This window comes from Alosa sapidissima, chromosome 2 (genome assembly GCF_018492685.1).
Source record: "Alosa sapidissima isolate fAloSap1 chromosome 2, fAloSap1.pri, whole genome shotgun sequence".
Taxonomy (NCBI): domain Eukaryota; kingdom Metazoa; phylum Chordata; class Actinopteri; order Clupeiformes; family Clupeidae; genus Alosa; species Alosa sapidissima.
Window position 1 is genome coordinate 6,106,357 of NC_055958.1, and position 13,641 is coordinate 6,119,997.

Genomic DNA, 13,641 nt, shown 5'->3' on the forward strand with positions numbered 1-13,641 from the left:
GCATGTGCATTTTCAACATTTCATTCTACTTACCAATTGGATCCATTGCAATAACAGGTTTAGAACATGCGCTTGGTTTGCTATTGCCTCTGGAGTTGATGGCAATTATTCTGTACTCATACTCAAGACCTTCCACCAGACCAGTAGATCTGTATCTGGTCATTGTCACAGGGTTCTTATTGATGCGCATCCATCTGTCCGATCTGGTCTCCTTGCGCTCAATATTGTAGCCAGCAATTGTGGAACCTCCGTTATCTTCTGGTGGTTGCCAGGACAAAGTCATACCATCATGAGACACGTCAAGTATTTCTGGTGTGCTTGGTGGTGAAGATATGGCTAAAGAAAAAGAGAAACACATTTAGTTATATTGATCACATTGTTTATCGAAAGTAAAAAGTAAAAACAAACAAAAAACTGGTACTTACACTTGGGACTCTTGCACTCAACAACGTCTGATTGCAAGAAACGTCCCATGCCAAACCGATTGGATGCAGCAACACGGAACACATACTCTGTTTCCTCAGTTAGTTTAGTAAATTTATATGTGGTTCTTGTCACTGATTCAGATACTGTTGACCATCCTGGCTGGTGAGCCTCACGCTTTTCAACAATATAACCACTGATATTAGCACCTCCATCTTTCTCTGGTGGTTCCCAGCTGACAGTGACTGATACTCCATCAGTATCATCAATTCTGAGAGGACCAATGGGTATTCCAGGCTTGTCTGTAAAAAACAAACAATTATTTTATTTGTAGATTTTAGCTGCCATTTAAAGCACATACTGTACATATGTTTATACTGAGCAGCAGTGGGCTATTGCTATAACTTACCAAGAATAATGACTTTGATGGTCTCTCTTGCCATGCCTGACTCATTCTTCACCTGGAGAGTGTAATCACCAGTGTCAGCAATTGTTGTTTCACGCACATTGAGTGTGGTGTATGTGGCAGTTGTTTCAATCTTGATGCAGTCAAGCTTATCCTTCATCTGGACACCACCGAAGAACCAAGAACAATCTGGAGCAGGTTTTCCCTTGATGGGAATTTTGAGCACAATTGGTTTGCCAGCATGTACATTGACAATTCTTGAGGGAATGCTGGTAAGATCGATCTTAGGCACAGCTGTAAAAAGGAAAATAAAGCAGTCACTAAAAGTTATTAGGAGGTATTGATGATCTTGACAATTTCATAACTTAAGTAAATGCTCTGTATTCTGTTAGCATTAACTATGACTTACCTTTCTGATCCTCAATTGTAACAGGTGTTGTGATCTCTCTTGGCTCACTAGCACCCCTGCTATTCAAGGCTCTCACCCTGAAGAGATACTGATCTTTCTCAGTCAGAGCATCCACAGTGTGTTGTTGAACTGAAGATTTGACAGTGGCACATGACATCCAGCGGTCTGTTCCCACCTTGCAGGCTTCAATGACAAAACCAGTGATTCTGCTGCCGCCATCATACAATGGCTTCTCCCATCGCAGGGTGACAGAAGATTTGTTAATGTCACCAACTTGAATATCAACTGGAATTGAAGGAACTTCACAAACCAAAACTGGTTCACTGATTTCACAAGGTTCTCCAATGCCATACATATTCTCTGGCAATACTCTGAAATAGTAATATGTTCCTTCAGTAAGACCTGTGATTCTGTATAAAGTCTTCCTGCACTCAGTTGTAACAGTTTTGTATGATTTCATGGAAGCTTCTCGTTTCTCAATGATGTAATTGTTTATGTGTGCACCACCATCAACAGTTGGCACATCCCATGTGATTACAACCGATTCTTTAGTGTAATCCTTGACATTGACTGCACCAGGAGGTCCAGGAGTATCTGAAATAATGAAACATGATGTATTACTGTAGAATAATATATAATTACATTTATTATATTTTCCATGCTGTATAAATAAATCATTTTGTGATTTTACATTTCTTACCATAGACTTTGACTATAATGGTTGATATCTTCTTGCCAGATGGATTCTCAGCCTCCACCATGTATTTGCCAGCATCATAACGATGCACTTTTTCAACAGTTAGACTAGTGAAAGACTCAGTTGTCTCAATATATCCACGACTTGTAAGTTCCACACCGGGTTTCCTCCAGGTGACCACTGGTGCTGGTCTTCCAAGTATCTTCACAAACAGCCGAAGAGTACTTCCAGCTCTCAGGCAGATAGTCTTCTTGAGGTCATCAGGAAGCTCAAAATCGGGCATTTCTGAGAAGACAAAATTATATGTAAAAAGGCTCTTTTTGGTGTTTGTATGTGCAAATATTGCATTGCATGACTAATTTAGATCAATATAGCTACAGTTCTACTGAAACTCTGATGAGATGCAACATAAACTTACCAACTCTCTCTGAGGGTGATGTTTCTGAACTACCTTCACTGAATTCACCAACACCCATGGCATTCACTGCTGCCACTCTGAAGCAGTACTTCTTGTTACTTGCCAGGCCGCCTGCAGTGAATTTTGTTGTGCTCAGGGTCTTAAGTGTAGCCCTATACCATTGCTCTGTTCCTTCCTCAAGGATCTCAACAATGTAACCAATGACATCAGAGCCACCATCATACATGGGCCTTGTCCATTTCATGCTGATACTGTGCTTGGTAGTATCAGTAATACGTGGAACGGAGGGAGGAGCAGGGGTATCTGCAAGATAGCCAAAAAAGTTATAAAACTAATAACTAACAAGTTTATTTTGACAGTTAGTGACACAACGCTCATTATGTAATTGCATGTAAAGGGAGCACATGTCTAATCCTAAATGACAACTTACATGTTGGTTCTTTGCAAAGGACATAGGGAGATGCATCACCAGGCAGACTGGGTCCAGCAGCGTTTTCAGCAGATACACGGAACTGGTACTCGCTGCCTTCCAGAAGACCAGAAATCTTGAGTCTTGTGTCATAGATGGTGAATGTTCGGTTTACTCTTGTCCATCTAACACTGCTCTTCTCTCTCTTATCCACAAGGTAGTTCTTGATCTCGCTACCACCATCACTTTCTGGCTTCATCCATTCAATGATCACATGGTCCTTTCCAACAGCAGTAACCTCTGGTGTTCCAGGTGGTGATGTAATAGCTGAGATAGGAATAAAAAATACATTTAAAAATCTGTAAATCTGCAGTGAGTAAGTACATCATTCAAAAAGTGGATGTTTACTTACTGTAAGCGTTTCTTGCAATGACAGGCTCCGACTCCAGTGCTACACCAGATCCATATTTGTTCACACCTCTGACTCTGAAGATGTACTCATTGTTCTTAATCAGTTTACTGCTGACACATGACAGAGTCTTACACTCTGTCTCCATTATCACCCAGTTTAGTCTGCTAGTTTCTCGCCTCTCAACAATGTAGTGGGTCACTGGGTCACCACCATCTTCCAGCGGTATCTTCCAAGAAACTGAACATTTCTCCTCAGTCACCCTGCTGATTGTGATAGAGCCATCAGGAGCTCCAGGAGTATCTGAAATTTGGATAAAGAAGTATTAGATATGCATATTGGTGTAGGTGTACATTGTATTCATATATACTATTGTAACTTGATATTGAGCTGTAAAATTCTTACCAAGAACTTTGACAAGCACTGCAGCTGTCTTGATACCACTAGCATTCTTCACTGTAAGCACATATTTTCCTGTATCGTATCTGTCACAGTTTTTGATGATGGCCATGGCCCTGGTGCTTGTGTATGTCAAAGAATACTTTTCACCCAGCTCCAGCTCCTGATCGCTCTTACTCCAGAAGACTTTGGGTTCAGGTTTGCCACCGACAGTTGCATCCAGTACAACATCAGATCCTGCCCGAACTGTAACCGTTTCTCCAAGAAGTTTGCTGTCAAGCTCAGCCTTGGGTGGTGCTGCAAATCAAGAAAGAGCAACATAATGAGTTAATCATATCACATTCAGCATTTCAGTAATTATGTATCCAACAAATAATAGTAGTTTGTGGCATATTCTTACTGTATTCATCTTTGCATGTAACTGGTCCTGTTGTCTCAGATGGAATGCTGTGGACACCAGCACCATTTTTGGCAATCACACGGAACTCATACACCTCTCCCTCACTGAGTGATGAGATGGTGAAGCAGTTTTCTGTGATAGTGGTGTAGTTACACTTCAACCAACGAACATCTTCATCATCAGTGAAGATCTTGCGCTCAACAACATATCCCACAATTTTGCTGCCACCATCATTGAATGGAGTGGACCATTGGATGGAAACGGAGGATCGTGTAACGTCATAAACCTCTGGTTTACCGGGAGGATCTGGAAGGGTATGAAATATGGATTTAGAGGAATGGTAGGTTTTTGCTGTTAAAGAGTAACAATTATTCAGTTTGTACACATTTACTCACCAACTGGATTCAGAGCCACCACGGGTCTAGATGCCTCACTGGCTTTACTGAGACCAGCAATGTTCATTGCATACACTCTGAACTGGTACTCAAGGCCTTCAATGAGTGTGGAGATCTTGTATTGACAGTCAAGGCAAGGAAGCTTGTTCTCCCTGACCCATAAGATGGTGTTCCTCTCTTTCTTCTCAATCCAGTATCCAGTGACTGGACTACCACCATCATGGTAAGCCAGATCCCACTTAATGCTGATGGCAGCAGCAGACACTGACACCACATCAGGACGACCAGGAGGGCTTGGTGGAACTGTAAATGAAACAGAATTTTTAACGTATTGCTTGCTGGAAGTTTAAATAGCTAGTCTAAAGTCTAAATAGCAAGGTTATCAATATGTTCAGTACATCACACTTACCAAATGGATGCTCAGCAATCATAGGTGTGGACTCAACAGATTTGCTCACACCAAATTTGTTCTCAGCAGAGACACGGAAGGTGTACTCCATGTACTTAGTCAGGTGAGTGACTTTGATTGTGGTGCGTTTAACGCTGGAATTCACCACCTGCCATGAGGTATTACCGGACTCACGTTTCTCAACAATGTAATTTGTGATTTCGGTTCCACCATCATCTGAGGGTTCTGCCCATGCCAGCACACAAGACTCTGATGTGATTGCTGAAATTTCAAGAGGTCCAGTAGGTGGAGTTGGTCTGCCAGTGACAATGACATTAACCGTGAAGGTCTTGGTTCCGGCAGCATTGTCCAGGATGAGATAGTACCTGCCACTGTCTCCTCTCCTGCTATCTCTGACCACCAGGGTGGTCCTTTCCTGGGAAGTCCTGATTGAGATTCTGTCTGTTTCTTTGAGCTTCATCTCTTCAAGTTTCCATGTTACTTTAGGAGATGGTCTACCACTGATTGGAATATCAATAGTAAATGAATTTCCAGCCTTGCAAGTGATAAGCTGTTTGGTGATTCCACTGAGATCTGCAGTGGGCTCGATACGAGGTTCTTTAATAACAACAGAGGTTAGAGCATCACGTGGGTAGCTGACGCCAGAATCATTCTGGGCTTTGACGCGGAACTGGTATTCAGAGTTCTCCATCAAACCTTCTATCACCATCTTCAGAGATTTGGTTTCACCAGCAACCAGCCAGTTAGCAGTGCCCTTGATTCTCATCTCAACGATGTAACCGGTGATACGGCTTCCACCATCATGCTCGGGTTTCAGCCAGACCAAGTAGGCAGATGAGCTAGTGGTGTCAATGACGTCAAGCCTCTGGGGTGGAGCAGGCTCTTCGGTGGCAACAACCGGTTCGGTCATCTCATAAGGTTCACCGGCACCATACTGATTTTCAGCAATAATTCTGAAAACATATGGTACACCCACTCCAAGGTTGGTCACTCTAAACATCTGGCGATTGCACTTGCGGCTGCACTCTTGCCAGCTCAGACGACTAGCTTCACGCTTCTCTAGAATGTAATGTGTGATACGTGAACCTCCATCATTGCTTGGAGCATCCCACATGATAGTGAGGGCTCCCCTTGTAACATCCTTGAACGAAACAGGTCCAGGTGGTCCAGGAGTGTCTAGTACCTTGACAGTGAATGTAACAGATTTGCGGCCACTATTGTTCTCTAGAGATAAGGTGTATTTGCCAGCATCATACCTAGTGCAGTTCTCCATGGTCAGGGTGCTGAAATGTTCAGTTGTATTGATGTCAACCATCACACCAATTTCACCATCATTCTTTGTCCAGGTAGCAAGCGGTGCGGGTTTTCCACGGAAGGCAACGTGAAGACAAACTGTGCCTCCATTTTTCACAATGTGTGTCTGTTTGAAGTCTGCACCAATGTCCATCTCTGGTGATGTAAGTCTGTCCACTGCTCTTACAGGGTTGGGTATCTCACAAGGTTCTCCCTTTCCTGCTCCATTAAGAGCACACACACGGAATTTGTATTCTTCGCCTGGCTCTAGGTCCTTTGCAGTGTATTTAGTGTTGATACAGGCTTCATTGTTCACCCTGTGCCACTCCCCAAGGCTTGCCTTGCACATCTCAATGACATAACCAATGATTTCCATTCCACCATCAAAGACAGGTTTCATCCAATCCAAAGTGACAGATGACTTTGTGGAATCTGATACCTTGACCACAGATGGTGCACTTGGTGAAGTCGTTGGCTCTCTGCACTTGAAGAGTCTTGAGGTGGTGCTTGGTGGTCCAACGCCAGCACCATTTTCAGCCATCACACGGAATTCATACTCATATCCTTCTGTGAGACGGATTACTCTGTGCCTGAGTTCTGTGATTGGCCTCTTCGCCGACACCTTCACCCACTGTAAGCTCTTCTTTTCACGTCTCTCAAGGATATAATGCTTGATTTCATTTCCTCCATCTGATCTGGGTCTTGTCCAGACCAATGTGATGCTGTCTCCTGTGACATGAGTACAGTCAGGTGTTCCAGGAGCTTCAGGAACAGCTGTAATAAAAGAGTAAAACATATGTTAAAAAATCTAAACCTGAAGCTACATTGATATTTGTAAAAATACTAATTTCAGTGAGGATAACTTACTGAATTGCATCTTTGCAACAATGGGTTCAGATGCAAGAGGCTTGCCCACACCAAATTTGTTGACAGCAGACACACGGAACTGATACTCATTGCCCTTGATCAACTTTGTGGCATTGAATGAGCAAGCTTCACACTTGGATGTGACAAGAGCCCAAGAGATCCTTGAGGTTTCTCTCTTCTCAATAACATAGTGTGTGATAGCTGCACAGCCATCATTTTCTGGTGGGCTCCACCAGAGTGTAGCCTTCTCAGCTGAAATATTGGTGAATCTTAGAGGCCCTTCGGGAGGTCCAGGGGTGTCTAAATGAAACAGCAACAATATTGATGGATTATTAATAACATCCCAAATACAAAAATAACAACCAAACAAAAAAGAAATCCATAAATGAGTTACCATAATAATGGGTGCCATACAAACCTTGCACTCTAACAAGAACATCCTCCTTTGCTGAGCCAGAACTATTCCTAGCCTCAACAGTGTAAATACCACGGTCATTGCGATCGGCATCTCTGAGGAAGATGCTGCTTGATCCAACAACGGTTGTAATGTCAACAAGCATCTTGTCAAGTTCCTTTCCATCTTTGTGCCATGTAACTTGGGGCAAGGGCCTTCCACTAATGTTGCACTGAAGTTTGATGTTTTCTCCTGCTTTGATAGTAAGGGTCTTCTCTGCACTGAAGATGATTTCAGGTATAACTAAAAGAAAAGTATAGAATTCATGTTTATTACAATATTGTGTTTAGGTAGGATCTACAGAATAGACATAATACATAGAGTTACATATTTGCACAGCATACACATTTCAACATATTTAAGTGCATCTTTTTAAACACATACCACTTTCATCCTTTGTCATGACATAGCCAGAAGACTGAGAGGGTGGACTGACTGTGCCAATGGCATTTCGTGCAATCACTCTGAATTCAAAGCGATCACCAGCTGAAAGCCCTGTGACGGTGAACTGGCATTCACTGATGTCAGTGAAGTTACATCTCAGCCATTTGTTTCTTCCTTGGCGCCTTTCAACACTATATGCCACAATCTTACTGCCACCATCGCGCTTGGGTGGTTCCCATTGAAGTGTGACAGAGTCTCTTGTGACATCAATGCAGTTGGGTGTGCCAGGTGGATCTGAAAGCAAAGAATGATTTAGATTTATCAGCACTACATTTTTATTTGTAAAGTTTATTATTTAGGTCAGTAAAAGTATGGTGACATGACTTACCAACAGGGGAGATGGCCAATTTGTGCTTGCTTTGCTCACTGACAGGACTGAGGCCAGCATTGTTCTCAGCATAAACTCTGAAGGAGTATTCCAGACCCTCAATCAGACCAATGGCCCTGTATTCTCTCTTTGAAATGACTGAAGAGTTAACCTTCATCCACAAAAGGCTATTTCTGTCCTTCTTTTCAAGGTGGTAGCCAGTGATTGGAGAGCCTCCATCAAAGCTTGGTGCAGCCCACTGTACGGTCATACCATCACTTGTCACATTGAGAACAATTGGTTTGGCTGGTGGACCTGGTGGACTGTACTGGTGCTGGGCAACCACATCCTCAGAATGCAGTGGCTCACTCACGCCATACTTGTTTTCTGCACGGACTCTGAACTGGTACTGTGTGTCTTTGACCAGGTTTGTTATTTTAAATGAGGTCCTTACCACACTAGAGCAAACGATCTTCCACGCTGCTTGTGATGTTTCACGTTTCTCAACACTGTAGCAAGTAACTTCTCCACCTCCATCTTCCTGTGGCTCATCCCAAGATATGATTATACTCTGTGCTTTGATTTCATCGAAGCGTATGGGTCCAACTGGTGCAGTAGGTGGTCCAAGGGTCGATACTTTGATGTCAAAGTAGTTCTTGACTTGTTTATTGTCCAGAACAAGTGTATATTTTCCTGCATGTTCCTTTCTTGCACCTCTCACTGTCAGGGTAGCTTTGCTCTCTGACTCCCTAAAGCGAACTTGTTCACTTTCTTTGAGAGGAACGTCTTCCTTCATCCATGAAATAGCTGGTTTGGGTTTTCCCTTGAATGGCAAATCAATGACAATGTTTTGTCCGATACGAACAAATAGTTCACCTCCTGGATAGTCAATGAGGTTGGCCTCAGGTGCAAGGACTAAGTCCTTGACAGTGATGGGCCCAATTTGTGAGAAGTCACTACGACCCTTTTCATTCTTAGCAAACACTCTGAAGTCCAACACTGAAAGCTCTTTCAAGTGTTTAACTTCACAATTCAAACGCTTGCATGTAGCAGCAAGTGACCAAGTTGTTTCTTCTTTGGCTCTCTTTTCAATTATGTACTCTGAAATATGACTGCCACCATCATGATCAGGTTTGGTCCATGCCAGAGTTACAGATGTGTTGGTAGAATCCTTCATCACTAGGTTTTTGATAGGTCCTGGTGTTTCGGTGGGTCTAACTGGCTCTGCTGTTTCACATGTATCCCCGACTCCAAACTCATTTTCTGCAGAAACGCGGAAGAAATAAGCTATATCCTCTTCAAGACCATCAACCTTGTATGTGGAGTTGGGACACTCAGTGGTGATAATGGTGTACGCTTTCATCTTGGCATCTTTCTTCTCCACAATGTAATTGGTAATTGGAGAACCACCATCTATGTGAGGAGGCTCCCAGCTCAGTGTGAGCTTGCCTCGTGTGACATTCTTATAAATCAGCTTATGGCAAGCTGATGGAGAATCTAGTACTTTAACTGAGACAGTTATTATTTTGGGCTCACCAACACCATTTTCAATTTCAAGAAGATATTTTCCACAATCATCTCGGGTCACTCTTTGTATTAGCAGAGTTGTTGAATATTCTGTGTTTTTAATGGCATATCTTGAGTCGCTAGCAATATTTTTGTCTCCTTTCCTCCAGATGACATTTGGTGCAGGTCTGCCCTTGAGAGGAATCATGATTTCCACATCTCTGCCTGCCTTTGCTGTATACTGAGTGGTCATAGAGATATCAAGGTTGATATCAGCTTCCTCTGTTGGACACAGAAAAAGGAGAAATTGAGAAATTAATTCCTAATCATATTTCCAACTAAATGTGCTGAGATATATAACAAACTTAAGTCCCTACCAAGGATATCCTTTGACTGGACTGGTTGAACGAGCTCAATTGGACGTCCAGCTCCAACACAGTTCACAGCAGAGACACGGAAGAAGTAATAGATTCCAGGCTTCAGATGAGACGCAACAAATTCTGTTGTCCTCACTTCACCCTTGGAGCTAATCACAACCCATTCCCTCTCTTCAGTGTTCATTTGTTCAACAACATAGCTGGTGATTTCACTGCCACCATCATACACAGGCTTTACCCATCCCAGTGTAATAGACGTCTTAGTGGAGTCAACGATAGTAAGCTTGGTTGGTTCACTTGGTGGGTCTGGGGTGATAAAACCAAATTAAGTAATCAGTTAAAAACAACATAAATACATAGTAATAAATAACTGTGGTTGAGCTTTACAACACTGTATAGATAAAGCCACATACCAATTGGATCGTAAGCTTTGTAGAAAGTGGATACTTCTGAGTAGGCACCAGCTCCAGCTTTGTTGATTGCACAGACGCGGTACTGGTATTCATTATTCTCAGTGAGGTTGCTGACCTTTTGTCTGGTGTCACGGATCTGATCTTTGATGACCTTAAACCACTGCAGACTCTTCTTCTCCCGTTTTTCTAGGTAATAGCCATCAATATCACTTCCGCCATCAAGAGTTGGTCTTTCCCATACTACAGTCATTGTTGATTTAGTGATCATAGTGACCAGAGGTTTGGATGGTTGACTTGGAGGAACTGAAAAAAAAAAAAAAAAAAATTGGTTTAGTATAGACAGATTGTTCATGTGCCACAATAACTCCCTTTATCTATATGTGTTTGGGAGAAGGCAGTTTCTTTGTAAATTTACTCACCGAATGAGTTGCGTGCAACAGCAGGATCAGATTCCAATGCATCTCCAACTCCAAATTTGTTTACACCTCTCACACGGAATATGTACTCATTACCCTTGATCAGTCTCTGCACAGACACAATGCAGTCCTCCAATTTCTCAGAAATAATTGACCACATAATTCTGCTTGACTCCCGTTTTTCCACAATGTAGTGGGTGACCATTGCACCACCTTCATCCTCTGGAGGATCCCACATTATGGTCATATTGTCAGCAGTGATTTTCTTGAACTGAATAGATCCAGCTGGAGGTCCAGGTTTGTCTGTTTGGAAAGAAAAGCATAAAGATTTTATTCATATTTGCTGCATATTTAGGCAAAATAACATGAGGGAAGGTGCGTTTGGTAAATATTGTGATCCGGCCACAGGAAGTGCAGTAAGGTATAAAGCATGATGTAGCTTGACATGACATACCTTGAATTTGCACTCGGATAGAACCGTATGCAGATCCCAAGGAATTCTTGATCTTGATATCATACGTTCCAGAGTTGAGACGAGTGACATCCCTCATAACGAGGCTTGTAGACTCGAAGGTGTGCTTGAAAGTTATCTGGGCACTAGGTTCCATCTCTTTGCCGTCTTTAAACCATTCAATTGTTGGTTGTGGCTTGGCAATAAGTCCAACCTTAAGCTCAACTGTGGCTCCTGCCTTATGTTTCACAGTCTCCATATATTCTTGGGGCATTATAATCTCAGGAGCACCTAGATAATGAAAACATTTTCATTCATCATCATTTGTACCAAAGTCTCTATAATGCAGTATTAAGAGAAATATGATTGCATCACTATAATACTGAAATAAGTTTTACCGAATGTGTCGACACATGTAACTGGTCCAATAGCACTTGAAGGATTGCTGATTGAACCAACTGCATTCTTAGCCATCACTCTGAATTCGTAGGACTCATCCTGAGTTAGACCTTGCACAGTGAACTTGCAACTAGACACATTTGCCAAGTTAGCTTTAGTCCATCTACAATCTGGTCCATCTCTCTTTTCAATAATGTACCCGGTGATTTTACTTCCACCATCGTAGGATGGCCTCTTCCAGGCCACTGTGATTGAGTTCTTTGTAATGTCAGTGACACGAACATCAGTGGGTGACTCTGAAGAAATACAAGACACACAAAAAGTATTAGTGTGATGCTCAATATGGTTGGATATATGTCCTTAATTAATTAACATACCTCCAAACTATGCACAGGAATATCTGAAACATATAAAATAAACTATTTTAAAAGTACACATATTTACCACAGGCATCAATTGCCAGGACAGCATCTGATGTCTTGCTGACTTCACCAATGCCAGCTGCATTTTCAGCAGCAACCTTGAACTCATAGATGAGGCCAGGATGAATATTAGTCACTTTGAAATGAGTGGCACGGATAACAGTCTTGTTAACCTTCTGCCAAAGAATGCTGTTTTTGTCTTTCATCTGCAGGTGGTATCCAAATACATGGCTTCCACCATCAGATGAGGGCTCTTTCCAGTCAACAGTGATGCTCTCTCTTGTGACATGAGATACAAATGGTGCAGATGGTGCTCCAGGAACAGCTTGAGTAGGAAAGATGAAAGATGACACAAGGGGTTAGAAAAACAGCTAATGATAAATACTGTATACTGTATAACAAATATGAAAATGAAATAGGGTAATAGAAGGGTGTTACTTACTGTAGGGGAGATTTACTGTGATAGGTGGAGAGTCAAGGTGTTCACTGATGCCAAGTCGATTTTCAGCACGGATTCTGAACTGATACTCAACTCCAGAGTGCATTTTCATTATCTTAATTGTACATCTCGCAACTGCTGATGACACATCAACCCAGTTAGCGGTGGTTGTTTGACGTTTCTGTACAATGTAGTTGGTGATTGGGCTGCCACCATCATATGCAGGTGGAAGCCATTTCAGGCTAACGCTGTCTTCGGTGGTGTCATAGAACTCAACTGGTCCAACTGGAACACTTGGTCTATCAAGGACCACTATATTGACAAAGGACTTTGTGGTTCCACTTGAATTTGAAGCAGTGATGTCATATCTTCCTGCATCAACTGCAACACTCTCCCGCAGGGTGATGATGAGGCTATCTGGAGTCACTTCAGAATTGAATCTCAAAGTTGATTTCAGCACAGCACCATCCTTGGTAAGAGTCACCTTAGGTGTTGGTTTGCCAGTAAGTGGAATGACTACCTTAAGGTTTGATCTAGCTCTAACATAGACAGTATTGCGAGGGAAATCTTTCATGTTGATCTCGGGGGATTCTGTAAAAGCAATATGAAAACAAATATTATTAATCGTCTAAATACAGTGGAAACCACAGTACACGAAAGACAGAAAAAAAAGTTATTTGTGGAATCTTGTTTGGGATATAACTCACCCAGCTGATCTTTCACAAGGACAGGGTGGAACATATCCTTGATATCACTCAGACCTGCATGGTTTTCTGCACGAATTCTGAAGAAGTATTCCACACCTTCTCTTAGACCACTGACAACAAAGTGGGTGTATTTGGTAACACCGCACTTCACCCATTTCTGCTCTCCCTTTTCAAGCGCTTCTACAAGATAACCAGTGATTCGGCTTCCTCCATCATGCTCTGGTTTGCTCCATGCAAGAGCAACACTGTCCTTAGTGACCTCAGTAACTCCAAGTTTTGGTGGTGGGCTTGGTTTTTCTGTTGAAAGAAAATAATCATTATGACAAATAATCAGAAAATAATGGCATGAAAACTATCTACACCAAAACATTA

At 42.3% G+C, this 13,641-nt stretch overlaps 1 protein-coding gene across 1 annotated transcript in view; it reads right to left on the reverse strand.

Annotated features, from left to right (window-relative positions):
• The window catches only part of LOC121703966 (titin-like), a 182,083-nt gene that overhangs the window by 11,691 nt on the left and 156,751 nt on the right, over window positions 1-13,641 (reverse strand). Inside the window, exons 185-208 of the mRNA XM_042084447.1 lie at window positions 13,270-13,566; window positions 12,566-13,153; window positions 12,146-12,448; window positions 11,701-11,997; window positions 11,306-11,593; window positions 10,855-11,154; window positions 10,436-10,738; window positions 10,023-10,328; window positions 8,161-9,927; window positions 7,773-8,066; window positions 7,353-7,631; window positions 6,935-7,234; window positions 4,775-6,841; window positions 4,366-4,668; window positions 3,971-4,276; window positions 3,577-3,867; window positions 3,175-3,474; window positions 2,784-3,089; window positions 2,354-2,656; window positions 1,939-2,220; window positions 1,239-1,832; window positions 833-1,123; window positions 426-725; window positions 34-336 (exon numbers count right to left, since the gene is read on the reverse strand). Coding sequence (XP_041940381.1) covers window positions 34-336; window positions 426-725; window positions 833-1,123; window positions 1,239-1,832; window positions 1,939-2,220; window positions 2,354-2,656; window positions 2,784-3,089; window positions 3,175-3,474; window positions 3,577-3,867; window positions 3,971-4,276; window positions 4,366-4,668; window positions 4,775-6,841; window positions 6,935-7,234; window positions 7,353-7,631; window positions 7,773-8,066; window positions 8,161-9,927; window positions 10,023-10,328; window positions 10,436-10,738; window positions 10,855-11,154; window positions 11,306-11,593; window positions 11,701-11,997; window positions 12,146-12,448; window positions 12,566-13,153; window positions 13,270-13,566 — 10,968 coding nt within the window. The remainder of the gene's footprint in view (window positions 1-33; window positions 337-425; window positions 726-832; window positions 1,124-1,238; window positions 1,833-1,938; window positions 2,221-2,353; window positions 2,657-2,783; window positions 3,090-3,174; window positions 3,475-3,576; window positions 3,868-3,970; window positions 4,277-4,365; window positions 4,669-4,774; window positions 6,842-6,934; window positions 7,235-7,352; window positions 7,632-7,772; window positions 8,067-8,160; window positions 9,928-10,022; window positions 10,329-10,435; window positions 10,739-10,854; window positions 11,155-11,305; window positions 11,594-11,700; window positions 11,998-12,145; window positions 12,449-12,565; window positions 13,154-13,269; window positions 13,567-13,641) is intronic.